This window comes from Apodemus sylvaticus, chromosome 15 (assembly GCF_947179515.1).
Source record: "Apodemus sylvaticus chromosome 15, mApoSyl1.1, whole genome shotgun sequence".
In the NCBI taxonomy this organism is placed as follows: Eukaryota; Metazoa; Chordata; class Mammalia; order Rodentia; family Muridae; genus Apodemus; species Apodemus sylvaticus.
The window spans coordinates 64,785,980-64,807,964 of NC_067486.1; the positions used below are offsets into that span (position 1 = coordinate 64,785,980).

Genomic DNA, 21,985 nt, shown 5'->3' on the forward strand with positions numbered 1-21,985 from the left:
GTATGATGGGGGTGACTCTTCCTGTGGGGGGACACAAATTAATACTAGTAACCCCAGATGGGCACCAAAGTCAGACCAAAGTATTATTTCACCAAAGTTCAACTTGGTGAACAGTGAACTTACTAAATTTTCTTACAGGGCAGACAAAGGTTTAATGACAGATCACAGAGACACCCAGACAAATGCATCACCCCCATCGTTGGGGAGCCTCATGGAGTCCTGTTTTAATAACTTTCTACTATAGCCTAGCATCACCCAAAGTGACTTGCACTCAGCTGGGGGAGGTAATTGGGGGAGTTGGAATTCCGGGCAGGGTTTCCTGACACTAGGGCTTGTCAGTAGCTCCATTAATGTAGCGGTAGTTTGTTAAACCTCTGTGCCCACCTGTCCAAGAGCTATCTGGATCCTCAAATGAAGGACACACACACACACACACATACACACACACACACACACACACACACACACACACACACTCACACCCGTGTGCACCAGTTAATTTTAAATATGTCTTGACTAGTTCAAAGGCTGAGCAGTTCTAATCCTCCACCCGGCTAGCATACATTTCCCTCCAATACTCCTATGTTTTGTCTTTGCTGCCCTATTACCTTCTGGGAGCCCCTCCCAGAAGGCCGCTTTCCCATTCCATCAACATTTTGAATACATTTTCTTCTGCAGCTCTAAATCTGATCTGTCTCCTGAGACATCACGATCCTTCCTCTTTCCACTCCTTCCTCTTCCCTATTTCATGCCTGCCCAAATCCCTAGGTCCTGCCTCAGTCTACCTACCCAGCCATTGGCTGTACAGCAATTCTTGATTGCCAGTCAAATCCAGCTGTGGGTGGAGACCCTCAGCATCTGGGAACGTGGCCTTTGGGAGCTCAATGGATTGAGACAGCATTAGAACCAACCCCTAACAACCAGGACCAAAGACTGCTTCTGTATAGTGGTCTGCTCTAGTTGCCATGGCTACAGGACACCTTCCCTGGGTCTTTGTAGTCATTCCAGTTTTCTGCTCAGGTAAAAACCATCAGTTTCCAGTGTACAGGCTGTTTTGTCCCTTCTCATGTTAGGGAAAAGCTGTTGTGTGAGAATGTAATGTAAGAATAATTACACAAAATGAATCCCAGTTAACACTGGGCTCCCATAAAGAAAACAGAACTCATCTGGATGCTTTCTTCATCTTAGGTCTGCGGGTCACTGTGCTTCTGACGTCATTTCTTATGGTTTTGGGAACTGGTCTAAGATGCATCCCTGTATCAGATTTAACCCTTAGAAAAAGGTAAGTCCTAAAAGACATTTCTGCACATTTTAATCTTTGACTGCAAGTGTGTTATTTATGCTTGACTCTAAGGCTCTGATAATGTGGTCTATAGAGAACCACAGGTGTGAAAGCCTTCATTCTTTACTGTGTCTCCACAGTAAACTTAGTTGGTTAACTTAGATTCTTTTCATATGAAAGATGCTGGACTAGTTGTGGAAACAAAACAAATAAAAACAAGTGAATCTTCTTATTACCCAGGAGCTATAAAAACCATGCGAAATGCACAAATAAGTATAACAGGTCACACACGCGTATTACATAATAGAAGGACAGGAGAGATGGCTTAGCGGTTAAGAGCACTTGTCGCTCTTGCAGAGGACCTGGGCTCAGTTCCTAGCTCTACAGGGCAGCTAGCAACCATCAGTATACCCCAGTTCCAGGGACTCCAACAAGTATGCACATATGTATGTGCAGGCAGTACATTCATACACTCTAAGTAAAACAGGTAAATCTAAAAAAAAATGTTTTTAAAAATAGAGGTAAAGGTATAGAGGAGATATAAAATTACTCCTTGGAACAGAGTAGTTTTGGTTGTGCAGAGATATCCACAGGTGTAAATGGCAGATGAGGGGAGGGCGCCCCTGGCAGGGAGACCATGGTGGCTAGAATCGAGTGAGTGAGTGGCTTTTTGGAAAAACCTAAAGTCAAGTAATGATCGGCGCTGTGGAAGTGTGGGGCTGGATCCTCTAAGATCATTGAGCTCCTGTATAGACTTCAGGGCTTTTTCTGAGCTAGGAAACCACTGGAGGTTTTAAGCTGTGCAGTGTCCTGGTTTACAGGCTGCTGTTCTGCCTGTAGGGAAGCTGGAGGTCACAGGCAAAATAAGGAAGCCACTGGGAAACTAGTCAACAAACCAGGGAAGATGGCCGCTGGGCCTTGTGGTAGCAATGATTACATGAAAAAGTGTCGAAACTCTGTACTTTGGAGAACTTGCTGCTGGAAATGCAGATGTGGGGAGGAAAGGGATCCAGGGAACTCCTGGCTGCAAGGGGTTCTGGGAAGGATGGCCTGTGTGAGCGCAAATGTGAGGAGAGGTCAGAGGTCATGTGTGGCTGAGGCAGAGCCACTGCCTATGGTTCTATTACAGATAGATGTATGAGGCAAGGTGGGTGGCTTTCATTTAGAACAGAACTTAACAGTTTAAAAATAAATGTTCATTTTTTGATTTTCAAAATATATTCTCTTTTCGGGAAACTTAAGTTGCAAATGTTTTGTATTGTAAAAGAAAGCCAGAAAAAGACACACAGGCTCCGTGGAAGGCTGTCTGTCGGCTTTCGTCCTCTCGAGTTGGGTCTTTATTATGTTTGATGTGGCCTAAATTTTTTAAACAGTGCAGATTTGTTTGTTTTTAAGCATCATGGAACTGAAATACAATGTCAGTATAATGTGCTCAAGGCACTCTGACCATGTCACTCAGCTGTGGGTTCAGTTCTGCTCTGGACCACCTGTGCTCTTATGTCCCAGCGCTACATCCTTCTTCAGCCCCCCACTTGTGATTCTAGAAATGAAGAGTTGGGACTGTGTTCTGGCAGAGAAAGTGAAACAGAGGAGAATGAGAAATGGAGTTAACAAGGAAATGTGAATAAAGAAAGTGTGGACAGGAAGGAGAAACAGCTCAGAGATAGCGAGCCTTTCCTAAGGAGATGGTATAAATTTAATTTTCAATCTTGTGTTCCTCTGTAAAGAATAGATTCCCCAGACTAAGATACTCTGTGTCCTACAGTAATTCCAAGTAGCATTTATAGTACAGCTGTCAAAATGAAAATACTATAATTAGAACCTATATTTTTATCTGGTAAATGTGCTAGATTGCTACTTTTTCAGTTTATATGACATTGTGGAAGTAATAAAGACCTACTAAATTCATTTAAATGTCACTGTGACGGTTTGCATATGCTCCTGTTGCATTCCTCCTTGTTGGAGGAAGTGTGTCACTGTGGGGATGGGCTTGGAGATCTTCCTCCTAGATGCCTGAGGATGCCCAATCTGTTCCTGGCTTCCTTGGGATGAAGATGTAGAACCCTCAGCTCCTCCTGCACCACACCTGCCTGGATGCTGCCATGCTTCTGCCTTGATGACAATGGACTGAACGTCTGAACCTGTAAACCAGCTCATAAGACTTGCCTTGGTCATTGTGTCTGTTCACAGCAGTAAAACCCTAAGTAAGACAATCACTGAAACAAGAATTTGACAGCCTACATCTTGTGGGCTCACCTCACGTGGAGCTTTAGAGTTCTCACACAGCCTGTTGGAATGGTACCCTCCATCCTGACTTCCTAAATCTTGAGTCCTGTGACTCTCAGGATGCGTGAATAGCAGCTTCCTGAGGAGTGCTTTCTAATGAGTTCCACCTTTGGATGATATGGGTATATTATTGATAAATATGCCAACCAATGTATTAATTAATATATTATAATATAGCATTTTATCTGAAGGTCCTGATGAAAAGTCAGGAAAAGATATTTTGCTACTTTTTCTTGACAGCCTCACAGATAAGGTGGGAGGCACAAATAATGAATCATAACACATGTCTCCTAAGACCCAGTCTAATAGCAACCAGAAGAAACTATAAATGTTCTGTAGCAGCAAACATCACTACATTGTAGTGTGCAGAGCTGTGTGGCCCGCTCCACAGACAAGCTAGACTTCCTTCAGGTCAAGTCACAGCAAGTGATTCTGTCCTTAGTCAAGCATCCATAACACGTGCTGTGTGTGTTAGCTTTCCATTCAGAGTCACTTGTCAGTGCAAACATTGAGTAGCTTTACTGGCGTGTCAGACAGCTGAAGGGTGTGGTTCTGATAAACATAGGTTTCTCTAGAAAGTCTTCATAAATGCCTCGCATCTGGCCAACGTCTCTTTTGAATGGCTGCAGGAGAAAAGGCCATTTGCTCCAAGGCTTTTAGAAGCTAAAAAAAAAATCAATGAGAAGAAGCCTAGATCCTTGCCTTCCTGCTTTAATAAATTCATGTTGTATCAAAGGCCTAAACATATAAAAACAAGCCATAACAATATTAGGAAAATGGTTGTTTTAAAGAAGCCGAGAGAGGAGGAGGCCTGACAACTAAGACACAAACCCCAAAAGCCACATTAAAATGTGGTCAAATGTCTTCATGGTTAGCCACACTGTAAAACAAAGTCAAAAGACAAGTTAAAAAGTAGGCATAAGACAAATGAGGCATTTCTTGAGTTGGAAGTAATTATGTCGTCGGTAAAGAAGTAGCAATCCAGAAGGGAATGGGGATGACAAGCAATAATAGAAATTAAAATGCATGTGACAGAACTGAGGGACAGAAGCCAGCCTTCTGTCATGGTTAAATAAACAGAAGCTAAGACAGTGATTAGATGTGTAGCTGGCATCGCTGGTGTTGGTACAGTTTGGGATGTCCTATTAGCACAGCATTGGGGCAATATATCTGGTTTAAAGTGTACGTGTTCTTTACTCTGTATTTATAGAAAATTAGCCTACTTGTAAAGCTGTACCAGGTGGCAGGCACACCCATGTGTGTGCAGCTTTGCCTGTGATAGAGGAAGTCCAGGCTCACCCAGCAGCCAGCCACGGAGGCCTATGCAGTAGATTGTGGGATTGTTTGTGGCTAGGAAAAGGTAACAGTTTTGCAGGTGCTGATGTGGACTGTCTCGAAAATGTGCTTCTGAGCAAAGAAGTGTGGTTTAGAACAGTATGTTTAGTGTGCTTCTACTACTAGAAAACAGAGGCAAAGGTATATATGGCAGCTTTAACACGAACTCTTTGTAGAAGCCATTGCTGCCGGTTCTCTCTGCGGAAGAAGCCAATGGACTTGGGATGTTCTACCACATATGTATATGTTTGTCCTAGTTAGGGTTTTACGGCTGTGAACAGACACCATGATCAAGGTGAGTCGTATAAATGACATTTAACAGGGGCTGGCTTACAGGTTCAGAGGTTCAGTCTATTATCATCAAGCATGGCAGCATCCAGGCAGACATGGTGCAGAAGGAGCTGAGGGTTCTCCAGGTCCATCCCCACAGTGACTCACTTCCTCCAACAACGCCACACCTTCTAATAGTGCCACTCCCTGGGATAAGCTTACACAAACCATCACAATGTCTTAGGTTGCTTTCTGTTGCTGTGATAAACACTGTGACCAAAAGCAACTTGGGGAGGAAAGATATATTCCATTTTACAGCGTATAGCCCATCACTGAGGAAAGTCAGGGCAAAAACTCAAAGCAGGAATCTGCAGGCAGGAACTGACGCAGAGGCCTGGAGGAATGCATCTCCCCATGGTTGGCTTAGCCTGCTTTCTTATGAAACCCAGGACCATCTGCCCAGGCACCAACCCCAGTGGGCTGTCACCTCCCACATCTGTCACTAGTCAAGAAAATTCCGCACAGGCAATTTATAGGCAATCTGACAGAGGCATTTTATCAACTGAGGTTCCTCTTCCAAAACGACTCTAGCTTGTGTCAAGCTGACAAAAATAAGACAAAACAAAACACCAGGGCTGTATGCAGGGTTGTACGCAGGGCTGAATGTATGACCTTTTCAATTAAGAGAAATTAAAGTGCTTACGAAATGTTGATGAGAAAACAGCTCTTACTTCAAAGAAGGCAAGAGATAACTTATTCCGGGGCTGATACGAATGACCATGGTGGGGGCCATAGATTCAGGTTATCCCAATCTCAGTGAAAGAGACTGTAAGTAAATCAAGACACTTTTCAAATGCATCAGTGTGAACATCACATAGGAAGCTCACGGACATCTCACTGCCGGCCTCAGATGCAGCACAACAGCATCTTAGCCCTTTGCTTGGTGGGAGCTAGAAGTCTGTCCATCCCAAGGATTTACATGATGGCTACAAAGATGTTAGGTCACATACAAAAGAGGGCGTCAGTGGGCCCTGGAGGGGCCTCTAGGGCCTAATTTGGCTTTGGACTAGAAACATCCCATTCTCTCGGGCCTTTGGAGTTGTAATTAAGCAGCCTTGTTAGAGTTTCAGCGGAAGGGTGTGTCCGTCCACGAGCTGTCACTCACAGTTCACCGTTTCCCTGGCTGGTCAAGCACCACAGTTTATGCATATGGACTCTGCGTAATAAAAGAGAGAGAGAGACAGAGAGAGACAGGAAAGGGTTATATGTAAATTTCTCCAGTGTAGAAATGTGGATCATTTAATGTATACATTTAAGAACTAAGATTCTTTTCTATAAATATATAAAATTAAAGTTCCCCTACATTGGTTTCTTTAAAAATAAACTCCACAAACTACCCATTTACTAACCTTGTAGATCCTTGGTCCCCACCCCAGTGCTAACAATCTTAACGCTGTCCATTAGGTAATCTCATGCTCATTTAGACTTAAGAACTACCTGCCTAGGGCAGAGCACTTTCACTTTAAATAACAGTTAAGTAAATTGCATTTCACTAATCCGTGCTGTGATATAATCGCATAAGTGAGTATCAGGTAATTACTGCTTAGACTCTAAGGACTGAAGAGCACTGTTGTTCTTGCAGAAGATATGAGTTCGTTCCCAGCACCCACACACCTGCTCAGAATCTTTTGTAACTCCAGTGGTAAGGCACCTGATGGCTCTCCTGGCCACCTTGGGCACCAGGCACACACACACAGGTACATGCAGACAAAGCACTCATAATAAAAACAAAAATAAATCTTGAGGATTTAGACTCTATTAATAGTTCTGTTGCCCTGCTTGATTCTTAAAGCTCAGGGAGCACGATTTTAAGCATTTCTGCGTGGTGCTGAGGTGGGCCTCAAGACCAGTGGTAGTGGTCTTTAATGATCCCTTGACTCTTTAATAGAGGGAAAGGTATGGAAATTAGAGTTCTGGCCCTAAGTCCTTCTTCTCTTTGTTGTCATTGTGATATGTTGATGTCTGAGGTAGTTCCCAGGCCCCCAAGACTGCACAGGAGTATTAAACTTTTCTTGTTCAACACCATACATATATAGGTAATTAAATACACATATTTTGATGAAAGATTCATCAGGCACATACTCCAGTCCCATCGCCCAGGTTAGAACTCTACAAAGTTAGCAGATCACTCGCTTTCTCTCTCTCCTGCCTGTGTAGGGTCACGTCATGAATGTGGGTGAGATTTTCAGAGCAGCTTGAATTGGGCCACTAAGACTATTTCAGGGCCAGCAAGATGTCTGGGCAGGAAATGTACTCACTGTGGTAATTGATGACTTGAGTTCAATCCCTGACACCCACATGGTTGAAGGAAAGAAACAGCTACTGCAAGGTGCCCTCTGACCTCCACACACAGCTATGGCGCATGTGCATACACATGTACAAAAAAAAAAATTAACGTTGCTCTTTTTTGGTTGGGGGAGGTTGGGAAGAATCTCTCATAATGTAGCCCAGGCTGGCCTCCTCTTCCCTATGTAGCTGAGGATGGCTTTGAACTTAATTGTCTTGACTTCACCTCAGGAGTGCACCACCATCCCCAGTTTATGAGCTAGGCAAGCACTCTATCACTGGAGCCACATTCTGCCCCAAGAAAAAAAATAAAAATTTACGAGTATTTCAGAGGCTGCTGAGAGAATGCCCATTGCTTTTTTTTCCTTCAAAATAAGAGTTTGTCTTGGAGTTTGCCCTCCTTAATATTAAAAGAAACAGTACATTTATGTTACCCACAACAAATTGGTTATAAGAACAAACTAGGCTAGAAACTGTTGGTAATAAGTAGTGAAAACGCAAGTGGATGTGCTTGTTAAGTCGTTCCAGGAAGCAGAGTGCAGCTGCTGTCCCTGACGTTGGTTATGTCAGAAAAGAGCAGCTCCTTACCCTGCGGCATGATCCAAGCACATCCCTGACAGAGTCAAAGCTGGTAAGCCTTGTTCCCAAGCTTTGTTTCCCACAGTTGGCCTTGTTCCCAAAGAGTTGTTTGTTTGTTTGTTTTCCTAAGCATAAAAACAGTAAAGACATCACACAGGGAAACAACCACCTGCAATAGGGTTGGGGTAATGCTTAGGTTAATATTTTGACATCAACATCTGGAATCTTATGCTTCAAAATAAATCATAAAATGCAAAGTGGGGAATGTGTGTTGAAAAGTTTTAGGTAGCTTGTAAATTCTGTAAGCACTTGTCTTGGTTTGCTTCTATGTTAACCGTGATAAAACACTGCCCAAAACCAGTGTAGGGAAGAAAAGGGTGTTTCTTCCTTACTCCATCACTGGGAGAAGTCAGCGCAGGGACTGGGCAGAGACGGAAGCGGAGCCACAGAGGAGCAGTGCTCACTGGCGTGAGATTGTTTCTCTGCCTCTCATACAGCTCAGGCCGCCTGCCAGGGATGGTGTCACCTCAGAGCATGAACCTTCCTGCGTCAAATTAGCCATCAAGAAAATGCCCCATTGGCATGCCCACAGGCCGGATGGAGGCAGTTCTCCAGCTGAGACTCCCTCTTCCCAGGTGTGTCAAGTTGAAAACCAAGATTAACAGTCAACACATAAAAATAAATAAGTAAATAAATAAAAAGTCAAGGGTTTGGTGTAATTAATCTCAAAAATGAAAAAAAAATGAAAAAAAAATGTCCATGGAAATGGAAACAGTAGTCCTACGTAATAAGTATTGATTTCCATATCCCATCATTTAATAGATAATTCAGTCAATATTCACTTAACAACCTATTTTTTATTTAACAGAATAGTCTGACTCTGCAACAAAGGGACCAAAACTACAGCAAGTAGTTTTGCTTGATGCAAGTTTAGTTTTCTTTTAAATGTTAATATTGTGAGGTGACCCACAGCAGTCTAAAAGATAGCAAAGTACTTAAGAGAAGTGGGTAGTTCCAGCACCCCACAATCGCCACCCTGACCGTGTGACCAGAGCTGGCCCTGAAAGGGTGTCTATCATGGCGTCTTTAGGTGATGAGCAGAGGCTGTGCGCATCATTTACCCCACCTCTCATTGGTACAGGCTCGTCATGTGGCCAGGCGTGCATCTGCAAAAGAGGGCAAAGTGCAGCTCAGCCGCCAGTTTCTCCTGCCCCCGCTCCCCAGTTTAATGTGGACTACCTGTTCCCTTTCCTAAGAGTTGACGGTACTATACTGAAAGAAAGAAAGGAGACGATTGTCTCTGTCTTCAAACATACGGTCCTTTTCCTGTGCAGAGAAACCCCCAGTCTGGGTGGTTTTTGGGGCTCGTTTGAGCTCAGACTGTTTTTATCCACTATTCTCAGTGGCTGTACTTGAACTCTGTATCCCTCTTGGGGTGGCACAGAGTTCACAGTTCACTTTCTACCAGGAGCTGCTTTGGGGACCCAGAGGCTACTCTAGGTCATGAGCAGTCTTAAGTTTTATAGGATTGTTTTGTGGGATCTTGGCAGTAAGCGTATCCCTCAAGCACTTCTAGTCTCTTGACCTGTTTGTCAGAAGGTTCCCACGTAAGCGCAACCACACCAAAAGATTTTTACTCCTGGTTATGGTTTTTATAGCTCTTGAATTTCCTCTTACTATGTATTATTTCCTTTAGACTACGTTTTATGTTTGTGTCGACCTGTGGGCTTTTACAGGTGTGTGTAGGTGCTCATGGAGGCCAGAAGCATTGAGTCCCTTGCAGCTAGAGTTGCAGGTGCTTGTGAGCGGCCCACTGTGGTGCTAGGAGCACACTTGGGTTCGCTGCAGCCGGAGCAGTACACACTCTTAACTTAGGAACTCCCCTCCTGCCCCTACACTCCAGTTTAATGAGGACTGTCTTAATACTATCCTTAAAAGATCAGCCTGACATCAGAAGGACATTACATCCTTCACCTGATCTGTATGTGTAGACATGCTAGAAGCAATTTCTGTTTCCCATCATTTAGTTTAGGAGCAATCTCAGACTGCAGTTCCTAGAAATTCATTAAATTCACATTGCAGACTCTGGATGGAAAGAACCTCTAGCCGGCTTTTGTCTCTTATATTAATGCTTGCAAACCAGATAGCACATCCTGACTTCATATCCCTCCCAGATGACATCCTGAAATCAGTGTGTCTGCTTTAGCTTTATCACTGTGATAAAATTCCTGGGGGGAGAAAAGCCAGGTCACCGGAGGCCGAGGCAGGATGATTTCTTAGTATGAGGCCAGCCTGGTCTACAGAGTTTCAGGATAGCTAAAGCAACACAAGAGAAATCTTGACACAAAACAATTAAAAATTGTTTAAATGTCAGCTCAAGTGGAGGTATAGTAGTGGCTTTAGAAGTTTTACTCCTTGGCTATTTGATCCTGTTGTTCTTATATAAGAGAACGCCTCAGGTCAAAGGAAACTGTATACCACAAGGCAGGAAGTGACTAGCTTTCTTCCTTGAGACTCCACCTCCCATAGGTTGTACCATAGGTTAGCCTCCAAGCCTCACTACTGAGATTCTGTGATCTAGATCCAAACCACAGTAGTCAGCAAGAGGCAGGGAACTCAGAGTGCCGCCACGGTTTTCCCACTGTTCTTGGTTATAGTAAGTAACAGCTTTCCGGTGTGTTTACAGGACGCCAGCCCTCTTGGCCTGCAGTCAAGCAGTGGGCAGTGCCAAGCGTGACATGTCCTGTGGATGTAGCTCCCAATTTCTTGACTAATTTCTCAATCAGGGAGCAGGTTGACCTGTTCTATCTAACAAATAGATCCCAGAACATACCCGCTCAGACAACATAGTGTCTCTTGTTTGATCATCCAGACTAGGCAGGTGGGCTGGAGCAGGAGGGTTGTGCTGTTGCTAATTCTGTGAATTATTAGGAAAACCAGCTCTACCATTTTGGGCCAGATTTAAAGCAACCTTGGTTAGATATTAAATACTGACCAAGAAATGGATTTTCCACTTTTTGGGGAAAATTCCCCCAAATTTTCCACTTCACCATATGATCAAACAAGAAATAGTCATCCAAATCTCTCAAGCATGGTGACAGCCATTCTAACCAGTCAGCAAAGAAACAAAGAAGACGCCTGACACAGACCTCCGGCCCCCTCACCTGTGCATAAACACACGTGCACCACAAAGTGCCTCCTACCACATGCACTGCACACATGTGTCCTCCTACCACATGCACTGCACACATGTGTCCTCCTACCACATGCACTGCACACATGTGTCCTCCTACCACATGCACTGCACACATGTGTCCTCCTACCACATGCACTGCACACATGTGTCCTCTTACTACATGCACTGCACACATGTGTCCTCCTACCACATGCACTGCACACGTGTCCTCCTACCACATGCACTGCACACATGTGTCCTCCTACCACATGCACTACACACATGTATCCTCCTTCCACATACACTACATACATGTATCCTCTTTTCACATGCACTACACACATGTATCCATCTCTCCACACACAAAGAAAAGTCCCAATTTCCCAAGAGAAAGAGCAGTAGTATCAAAAAGAAACTCAGTGTTGTAACTTTAATTTTTTCACACCTTATTGTTAATGTTGGCTCTTTAACCTCCCTGTTAGCCCACCACCCACCAGAGGTAGTGGAAAAGAAAGGATATGGGGAAAGTGCACCTGTTTAGAAAGGTTCTTTGGAGCAACTCTCATCTGTGTTGTCTGGAAATCGGCAGTTCAGGTTAGCAGCTCAATCCATTCACAAACACTTCACAGATACACCAGCAGTCCTGTTCTGCAGATTCAGGTTAGCAACAGTGGTGACATGACCTAGCAGAGACAGCCAGGCCTCAGCCTTGGCTCAAGTCAGCAGGAGGGACCAACAGGAACACCAGGAGTTCTCCGCTGTGCCTCTCTGAGGAAGTGAAGATCAGCAAAGGCGCGAGACTCACAAGTGTCGCACAGCCAGCTGCACCAACAGGCCGGGCTCCGTCCATCTCTTCCATGGACTCCTATTTATACATCTCCAAACAGCCTGTCTTGCCTCAGCACGTGCATCCTATCAGCCCGTGTCCTTGGAAATGGCAACAAACTGCAGCACTCCACCAGACATTTTTGGTGCGTTTCTGTCTGTGGAGTCCTGACAAATGCAGCTCAACTACACACTGTAATGCGGACCAATACATGCCTGTCATTGGCAAAGAGTCCTTCATCCCCTGGCCTTTCACGTGCTTGCTTTAGCAGAAGAACATCCTCTCCTGTGTTTGCTTCAGTGAAACGTTCCTTCATGAGTCTGCCTTAGCCTGTCACACCTCTGTACACTTAACGAAACATTCCTTCACATTTGCCCCAGCAAAATGCCATCCAGCTGACTTTTCCAAAGAACCCTCAATGTAAAGCAAAGACTTTTGACAAGGGTGGTCTCCATCTGATCTGAACCTGTGACCATTACATTATACGTGAAGGAGTGCACTCTGGATGAAATATGATGCTGTGCTGTGGCTGTGGGTTGGTGTGCCCTGTAGGTCTGTCGCGGCTGTAACGAGGCTGTGTATTGACTGGAAGAAAGATAGCAGCATAGGCAAGGGCTGTATATAAGACTCTGCCTGCTTAGAAAATACAGCCGACGATTAGCAAATGGATTTCATGTAACTAAAGAGTTTCCTACACAACAAAAGAAATGAGTAAGTGACAGCCTACAGAACGAGAAATGACTGAGGGTTCACGTAGAGACTCCTAACACCAAATGCCAACAAACAAATGACTCTGTCTGGTAATGAGCAGATAGTTCTCAGACAGTGAGAACTACAAATAGTTGAGAAATAAAAATAGTCAATAAAAGTGGAAAAAGAAAGCATCACTATTGTTAGCATCAGAACAATGCAAATTTAAAACTTGATCGATACTCCATCTCTCCTCAGTTAGAATAGAAGTAACATCCAGTCCTGCCCTAGACACAGAGGGGACCTCACACACTGATGTGAGGACGTTACACACTGCTGGTGGAGTGAGAACTAGCCCAGCCACTTTGGGAATCAGTATGGAAGTTTCTCAGAAAACAAAAAAAGTAGACTGACCACGTGACCTAGCAATACCACTTGCCAGTGTTTACCCAGAAAAGCCAGGGTTAGCTCATCACAGAGTCTCAGGCACACCAGTGTTTGCTGCAGCACTGTGCACAGAGCCAAGTTATAGATACACCCTGGTGTCTTATCAATGGAAGTATGGGAAAAATGTGAATTTTTCAGACATAAAAAATAATGGAGTAAAGTTGTTTGCAGAAAAACAGATTCAACCATATTAAACTAATTGTCAATCTCAGAAAGACACATGCATGTTTTCTCATTTGTGGGTCCTAGTCTTTGTAGATGTAAAGCCATCTGTGTACAGATGACATGAAGTAGACATAAAACTGTCTAGACAGCAAAGGGGACTATGGGATGGGGGAGGGGTAGAAGAGGGTAGTGGGTATGGGGGCCTGTGCTCTAAGAAGGAGCGGCTCAGCAGAGACTCTACAGTTAGCAGTGCAGGAGGAGCCCGAGGATGAGCCTTCTTGCCTCAGTGGGCTTGGCACGGAGTCCCTGTCCTTTCTGTAACTGGTATTTTAGAACTATTAACAGTCCTTTAGGACCAAAGCTTTCTGTCCCCTTCGGTGTCAGCTGCAGCTACCTTGAGTATTCAGACACAATCGCCAAAATTGTTTATAGATTGGAAAGTACTTAGAAGCTGCAACAAAGTGTCCAAACTGGGGACTTCCCAGGATCTCCATCGCTCCTTACCTCACTTCCTCTTTCCTGGAGTTAATGGAGAACCTTTCCTGACTAGGCTACGAAGGCAGACAGTTTCTAGACTTCCCATTTTCAAGATCAGTGAGTTTATGTTGATGGAAGAAGGCTGGAAGTTGGGAGAAAGTTTCTGAATTGTTGGCATATTAAGTCTTAGAGAGGGCTGGAGAGATGGCTCAACAGTTAAGAGCACTGATTGCTCTCCCAGAGGTCCTGAGTTCAATTCCCTGCGAGCACAAGGTGGTTCACAACCATCTGTAATGCGATCTGATACCCTCTTCTGGTGTGTCTGAAGACAGCTATAGTGTACTCACATACATGAGATAAATAAATAAATCTTTAAAAAGAAAGTCTTAGAGAAGTAATTTTTTTTAATTCTAAATTATTTAATATTTAAAAGTAGAATTTAAGGCTGGGTGGTGGATCAAATACCTTTGATCCCAGCACATGGATGGCAGAGGCAGGCTGATTTCTGTGAGTTCAAGGCCAGCCTGGTCTAACACAACAAGTTCCAGGACAGCTAGGGGTGCACAGAGAAACCCTGTCTGGAAAAACAAAACAAAAACATAAAACAAACAATAAAGAATTTAAGTAAAGAATACTAACTTACCCCCAAGGAAGTATGTGCTATGTTTTTAAAAGTCAGTCAGTCTCTGGCTTCAGCAGTGCACGTCTTACCCTGGGGGCTGGTAAAGTAGAGCTATGCTCTGGATGAAAATGTCCCAAGCACTGTGCACCTGGAGTGGCTGCTGCAGTCCCGGCCTTGGGGGACTGCAGCAGCCACTGATTTTTATTGTCCTTATTTGTAAATGGAGACCCTTCAGGGTGAAGCCTGTAGGAGAATAGAGGGGCTTGTGGGTAATGGAGTCACTTGGGATTCTGATTTCTAGTTTTCTGATTTCTGCCTTAGTCATTAGTCATGTGACTGAGACTCCACCCAGTGCTTTCTAGAGAAAAGGAAGTTATGAAATTATAAATGTGTAGGTCTGAAATTTTAGTTACACAAATTTAAGTGATTAAACATGTTGTTCTGAGTAGGAATCACTTGGGAATCAGAGGTGTTTGTTCTGTGACGCCAGAAAGCGTAAGGATAGGAAACCAGGATACTGTGCAATGAAACATCGAGTACTCAGTCTGTAGCTTTGGGTCCGAACTGAGCCATTGGCAGCATTTCTTTGAGAATCTAAAGAATATTGAGAAGAACAAGGACTGCAGCTGTGCATGGGTGCCATCCACGTGTCCCTCAGGGCTTGTCCTCTGTGCTGGGCATTGGGGGCCACACATGCCCAGAACAGTCAAGGACTCTATGGCCAGGGCCTTGCTTCAGGCCCTGGGAGTGCACAGTTCTGTTCCCGCATCCCAGGTTGTGGACGCAGGAGAGGCCACAGTATCTTAGTCTCCATGCTGCTCACTATGGAAACCCTAAATCTTTCCCATATTTCCACAAGGCTTACAGTAGAGGGATAACCAGGGCTTTCGGAAGCTGAGTGAGGAGGATACGAGCAAACGGGAGGGAGGAAGGGAGGGAGGGAGGGAGGGAGGGAGGGAGCAAGCAAGCAAAAGCAGTTGAGCTGAGGTTGGGGCCACAGAACACTCTGGAAGCCCTGGGAGAAAGAGGCAACACAGCCGCAGCTGATGGAGCTGCACAGGCCCAGTGGACAGACCCTCACATTACACACCCCCAGTTACCTAGGAAGCTCCTGACTGTCCTGGTGTACCACATGGCTTATTGGCCATAAACAAGCATGTCTTAGCTTCTGCCCTGCCCTCAGCCACCGCACTGTGACAGTGATGTCATGGTGACCTTTATACACCCTCAACTTTTTTTTGTTTTGTTTTTGTTTGTTTGTTTGTTTGTTTGTTTTTGGCTTTTTGGATTTGGTTTTCTCGAGACAGGGTTTCTCTGTATAGCCCTTGGCTGTCCTGGAACTCACTCTGTAGACCAGGCTGGCCTCGAACTCAGAAATCTGCCTGCCTCTGCCTCCCAGAGTGCTAGGATTACAGGCGTGCGCCACCACCACCTGGCCAACATCTTTTGTAACAGCATTAACTGCAGAGTATTTGTTAATGACCTTTTTTTTCTTAGTTTGGTGAGTATGGTGGAGATGCCTGTGTCACAGCAAGGTCATAGAGATCAGAGGACAGATAGTCCATTTTCTCCTTTTGCTTTGTGGTTCCCAAGGGTCAGACTCTGGCCATCAGGATTGGCAGTAACCACCTTAGCTTGCTGAGCCATCTTACTGGCCCTCACTTTTTTGTATTGCTAAATTAAAATTTTGAAAAAATAATAAGTGGAATTGATCTCATGTATGCATTTGAATGACTTGAGAGTTCTAAACAGTTTAGTCCCATACCGATTATGCTTAAACAGGTCTGTAGTGAAAAAGATATTGCGTGACATACCCATTGCTGTGGGTATTGGGATCTGCTGGCTTTAGAACTATTTGGTCACATAAACATTTTGAATTCACTTTTTTCGCTCAGAAAATTATTTCCCTTACACAAGAGATCTTAATTTTTCTTCATTTTTGGACCTAGCAGTATTAATGGCATAAGGAGTTATTTTCCCTTCAAGAAACCTGTGTAACGTTCGTGGGGAGATCCTCCTTGCACATTTCACTTCTTGCTCACTTAGCTCAGGCCCCTGCCTCCGTCTCTTTATTATTTCTTTCTGCATTCAGGAGATATTTTTTCCTGAATGGCTTAAGATGCCGAGAGAGAGAGAGAGAGAGAGAGAGAGAGAGAGAGAGAGAGAGAGAATATGAATATGATTTTAAAACATACATGCCACTTAAGCACAGGTAGGAAACAGTCTCCTCTGTGGGTCCCTTTCTTGCCTAGACTTCTGTGAACACCTGGCTTTTTCCTTCAGGATTGCGTGTGTGTGTGTGTGTTTGTGTTTGCACGCGTGTGCGAGTGTGTGTGTGTATGTATGTGTGTGTGTCGTCTGTGTTGAGAGTCAGAGAGCAAAGTGGACAAGGGTTTGATCAATAAAGAGGCAAGCATACTAGGTATCGGATTTTGAAAACAGACAAGAGAGCAGTCAAATGGAAGCGAATGTGACCTTCGCTGACCTCACAGCTGAAGCCGGAAGCAGAGCAGTAGGATTGAGGGCCTCGCTATGAGGCCCTGGTCCTGTCCTCACACACTCCAGAAAGAGGTCTTGTGAGCCTCAGGCAGCCTCGCAGATGCTCAGGAGAGACACAGTCTAAACTTACCTTCATTGTTCTATAGAAGAAGTGGGGTCTCGATGTCCGGTGCCGTTCATAGGTCTAGTCACAGTGCTCATCTGAGCTGATAGTGATACAGGAAATCGGGGCTCTTAGTCTCATCAATAAAATATTTTAAGTATAGACTGAAATGGAGACGTAAATTAGCATGTAAAGCCCTGGAGCGGGCTAGCTATAACACCTCGGCAGCTGCTTGGAGGGCAAGTGGAGGAGAGGAGGGGAAGCGTGGCCTCTACTGCTGGCACAGTGGTCACACAAAGGGTGGACAAGGATCACATGGTGGGAGGGGGGCTTTAGAAGAGTAAGGAAGCCCAGAGTGTTGGGGGAAGGGCACTTAGAAAAAAAGGAAGGAAAAAAGTCATATCCCCCCCCCCATTTTGAATAATTCAGAAAGGTAGGCACACTTACTACCCTACAGGGCTGCAGTCTTCTAAGCCATGTATGGAGGTGGGGCCGGAATTCTGGGGAGGAAAAGCACAGTATCTCATTAAAGAACCAGTGATTCTTTCCCATGGCCCGAGGTGAGTTCCTGTCCCTGGGTTGGTACCCAGGCCAGAGCCTTTTCTGTCTGACATTAGAAGAGTCTTGATTATTATTTTGTGTATGTATATCATCCTAACACTTGGCATGCAACAGGTATGAAATACTGAGCTCAGCTGTATGGTTTTCTAGCAACTGTTAAAGAGCTGCAGAGTACTAGGGAAAAAACAATGCATTTTGAATCTGATTTTCAGCTTGCTTTGTTAGCGCCTTCGCACGTTTCTTCTGAGCCGAGGCTCTCATATTTCAGCCAATTGAAGCAAGCTCTATTGCTGTGAGGAGACACCATGGCCATGGCAACACTTACAAAGGAGAGCATTGAATTATTATGGGCTAGCTTTACAATTTAGAGGTTTAGTCTATTGTCATCCTGGGGGGAGACATGACAGTATGCAGGCAGACATGGTGCTGAGAGGAGTTGAGAATTCTGCATCCAGATCTGCAGGCAGCAGACAGAGAGAGGCACTGGGCCTGGCTTGAGCATTTCAAACCCCAAAGCTCACCCTCAATGATCCATTCCTTCCAGAAGGCCACACCTCCCAATAGTGCCACTCCTTGGTGACCAACTCATTCAAATCTATGAGCCTGTGGTCGCCATTCATATGCAAACCACCACACCCAAGTTATAGGAAGTTCTTGGTTTGATATTGGTAATGTGAGTAAATGGTAAACTAAGTATCCTTGGTCTCCCTCCAGAGTCAGCATGCCATTTAGAAAGTAGATCGGCTCACCTTTTCAAAATGTCACATTCTTTACATGTATGTACATATATTGAAGTTAAACTGCTGTTTGGTTAATAACCTTTTCACTTAGAAAATGCTTGCTTCAAATGTCTCACAGTCTCCCAACTTTTCCAATTCCAGATTAATCCATGGGGGACAGTTACTGAACGGGCTGGCAGGTCCGACTGTCATGAATGCGGCCCCGTTCCTCTCTACAACGTGGTTCTCTGCTGACGAGCGAGCCACGGCCACAGCCATCGCATCGATGCTGAGTTACCTCGGTGGGGCATGTGCGTTTCTCGTCGGGCCCCTGGTTGTCCCAGCTCCCAATGGGACGGCGCCCCTTCTCGCTGCGGAGAACAGCAGGGCTCATATTAAAGACCGAATCGAGACTGTGTTATATGCAGGTACGTTGGAGATTTTTTTTTTCCTTCTTGTATACTTTGGTTTCTGTTTCAGTCTCTGCTGTCTAGCTCTGCCGTGCCAGATCACATCACCAGGGACCCCTGAGGACCGACAGATACCCGTACTCAGATGCACTTTCATCCGATATGCATGTTTGAAACAACCCTTCCTAAGAAAGCACTAAATGTAATGTGCTCTTGCTACATGGAAAAGTCTTTGTGAATTTTACACTTTTAATCCAGTTATAGTAAAGCACTCTATAGCAGATAATCTTGAGTCTTCTCTAGACATGGTGACTATGTAGAAAACTAAATGTCATGCTCTCCTATTCAGCCCGGTTTCTCCCATTATTGGCCACATTCAGTAATGGGAGAACGGCGCTGCATTCATGACAGTTGGACCTGCCAGCCTGTTCAGTCACGGTCCCCCATGGATTAATCTGGAATTGGAAAAATTGGGAGACTGTGAGACATTTTAAGCAAGCATTTTCTAAGTGAAAAGGTTACTAACCAAACAGCAGTTTAACTTCAGTATATGTACATACATGTAAAGAATGCGACATTTGCACTTTATTAACCCCGATCTCGTATAGTTTATTCTTTGTTGCTCTCCATGTCTATTAATCATACTGACCTTTCTGAATCCCAGTGCCTAGGCAGAGACAAGTATACATATTTAGCAAATGAGTTAAAGCAACATTCAGCATAATCTAGTCCCTTATCTTTATCAACTTCATTTCTTACATCTATTCCCTTGTTATTTTGAGTCAAGCCTTATACTCCACCTATTAGATCTTTCTGGGTCTTCCCCCATTTGCCTGATTCTTGCTCCTTGTTTGTAGATCTTTGCTGTATCTAAGGCACTGTGCTCAGCCCTAAAAACTGGTGAGATCAGCGTGGAGACCATTGTAGTACAAACAGGCACACAAGGTGGGGACCAGACTCTCCCAGGTATAGGGAGAAGTCGAAGGGTTAAGGGAAGCTCTCCCAAGAACACAGTAATGAACGACATTAGGAGGGTCATAAGCATTCACCAAATATTCGCACAGGTTAGGCATTCACACAGGTTAGGTCATGCATACTCGTCTGGCTGGGCACAGGCTCAGCAGTGCTATAGGCCAGTAAACAGTCACAGAACAGAGTGGGGTGCCGTGCTGAGGGCTCTGAAGTTGTGAGGTGGCAGCTGCATGCTTCCTTAGATTGTGGGCGTGCGTGGGACTCCTTAGAGATGTAACATCTGACCTGGACCCTCAGGGTGAGAAGGAGGTAGCAGAACCCCAGTGGGCAGAAGCGAATGTAGAGAGAGAGAGCCTGGGGCTCTCAGACGACTGGAGGCATAGGGCGGTTCAGATCCAGTGAGCATCAGTAAGGCCGGATGGGAAGCCTCCAGGACAGGCCCGTGGACAGACCACACTCTGATGTTCGTGCCGAGAGCTACACGATGAGATCTGCATTGCAGAGTTTGCTGTGTAGGGAGTAAAACCGAAGTCATGAGGAGAGGAGGACCTTTTCATTTACCTTACATTTACCTGACACTTTCAGTCGCTTCCTTTCTTATTTCAGTTGCTTCCCTGTCTCCTTTAGCTTCCCTGCACAGTGCGTGAATTGTCGTCTTCTCCATCATATCCTATCCTTTCCAGTCTTCTCCCATATTCCTTCTTTCTGCGGATGTGCTTGTTAGAGTCATCTGAGGCTGCTTTAGAATCTCTCCTACAGGGCTTAGGTGGACTTTCCCATGGAGTAACTTTGTTCATCTCTCAACCATTGGGGATCTGGCACAAACAGGGCGCCTCTGTGCATCTTTGTTCATAGCGCGCCTCCTACTGGTGGCCTGAAGAATTTAAGGGTGCGCACGCCCAGCCTCTGCTCTGGGCTGGTGAAAGCATCGAATTTTGCTGTCTTTGTTGAGCTAGGTATTAAAGAAATAAGTATTGACTCTTGTATCATGGGTAGCACTTCATTTTCATTTTTTTTTCAGAATTTGGGGTTGTCTGCCTAATATTCTCGGCCACGCTGGCTTATTTCCCACCCCGGCCTCCTCTTCCTCCCAGTGTTGCTGCTGCGAGCCAGCGGTTGAGTTACCGGCGGAGCTTTTGTAGGTTACTGAGGTGAGTAGACTGGGGCATTGTGAGGCTGTCGGGCTGTGGCTGCCATCAGTTATTCTGTGTGTATGTGTAAGGGATCTGTCTGTCTGTCTGTCTGTCTTGGGGTGGCACATGTGCCACACAATATGCATGGAGGTCAAAAGGACAATGAAGACAGTTCTCTTATCCACCTGGTGGGTTCCAGGAATCAAACTCAGGCTGTCAGCCTTGCTGGCTGGGCAAGTGCCTTACCCCCCAAGCCAACTCTCCGGCCCCTGGTTCTTCTTCTTCTTTTTTTTTTTTTTTTTTTTTGGTTTTTCCAGACATGGTTTCTCTGTATAGCCTTGGCTATCCTGGAACTCACTTTGTAGACCAGGCTGGCCTTGAACTCAGAAATCCGCCTGCTTCTGCCTCTCTAGTGCTGGGATTAAAGGCGTTCGCCACCACTGCCCAGCCCTCTGGTTCTCAATGTTCAAGGATAATTTGATCAGTTTATTTTCAGCCTTAATCAGATTGTAAGTCATTCATGCTAATATTAATTAAAATACTAATTATTTAATTTTCTATCAGAAATATATGTTGAAAACTTACCCCACACCAAAATGTCATTAAATTTTGCTCTATCCATATTCCATGTAGACTAATATTTAAATTTTAAAAAATATTTTAAAAAATAGATCTCTTAACTTCTATAAATAATTTCTGTTATATAGAAATTTATATCATATAGTTTATGAAATTATAGAATTCTCGTATTTGCTATATTTTTTCCTACTATTTGGGTTCTTTATTGTGTGTTAACACATTACATAGGCGCTTGTCAATACAAAGTAATAAAATGATATTCTTTATCATCTAAAACCATCTCATTGGAAGCTTACTTCAGCTCCTCACCCCCAAGTCTGGTCTGTGTAGGTGGCCGCACTCTGCGGTTAGCCAGACCTCCGTCCTTGGTGTTCCTTGTGAGGTTTTAGTCAAACCTTTGTGCTACGGCAGGCTTCCCTTTAGCTTTAGGTTTAGTTGGTTGGTTGGTGGCTATTTTGGGGGCTATTTTTGGTTCTTATACCTGTACCTTTTTTCCAACCCTTATTCCA

General features: G+C 44.6%; 1 protein-coding gene across 1 annotated transcript in view; it reads left to right on the forward strand.

Annotated features, from left to right (window-relative positions):
* Positions 1-21,985, forward strand: part of Slc49a4 (solute carrier family 49 member 4) — a 76,371-nt gene that overhangs the window by 19,282 nt on the left and 35,104 nt on the right. Inside the window, exons 2-4 of the mRNA XM_052158522.1 lie at positions 1,189-1,282; positions 18,545-18,810; positions 20,786-20,915. Coding sequence (XP_052014482.1) covers positions 1,189-1,282; positions 18,545-18,810; positions 20,786-20,915 — 490 coding nt within the window. The remainder of the gene's footprint in view (positions 1-1,188; positions 1,283-18,544; positions 18,811-20,785; positions 20,916-21,985) is intronic.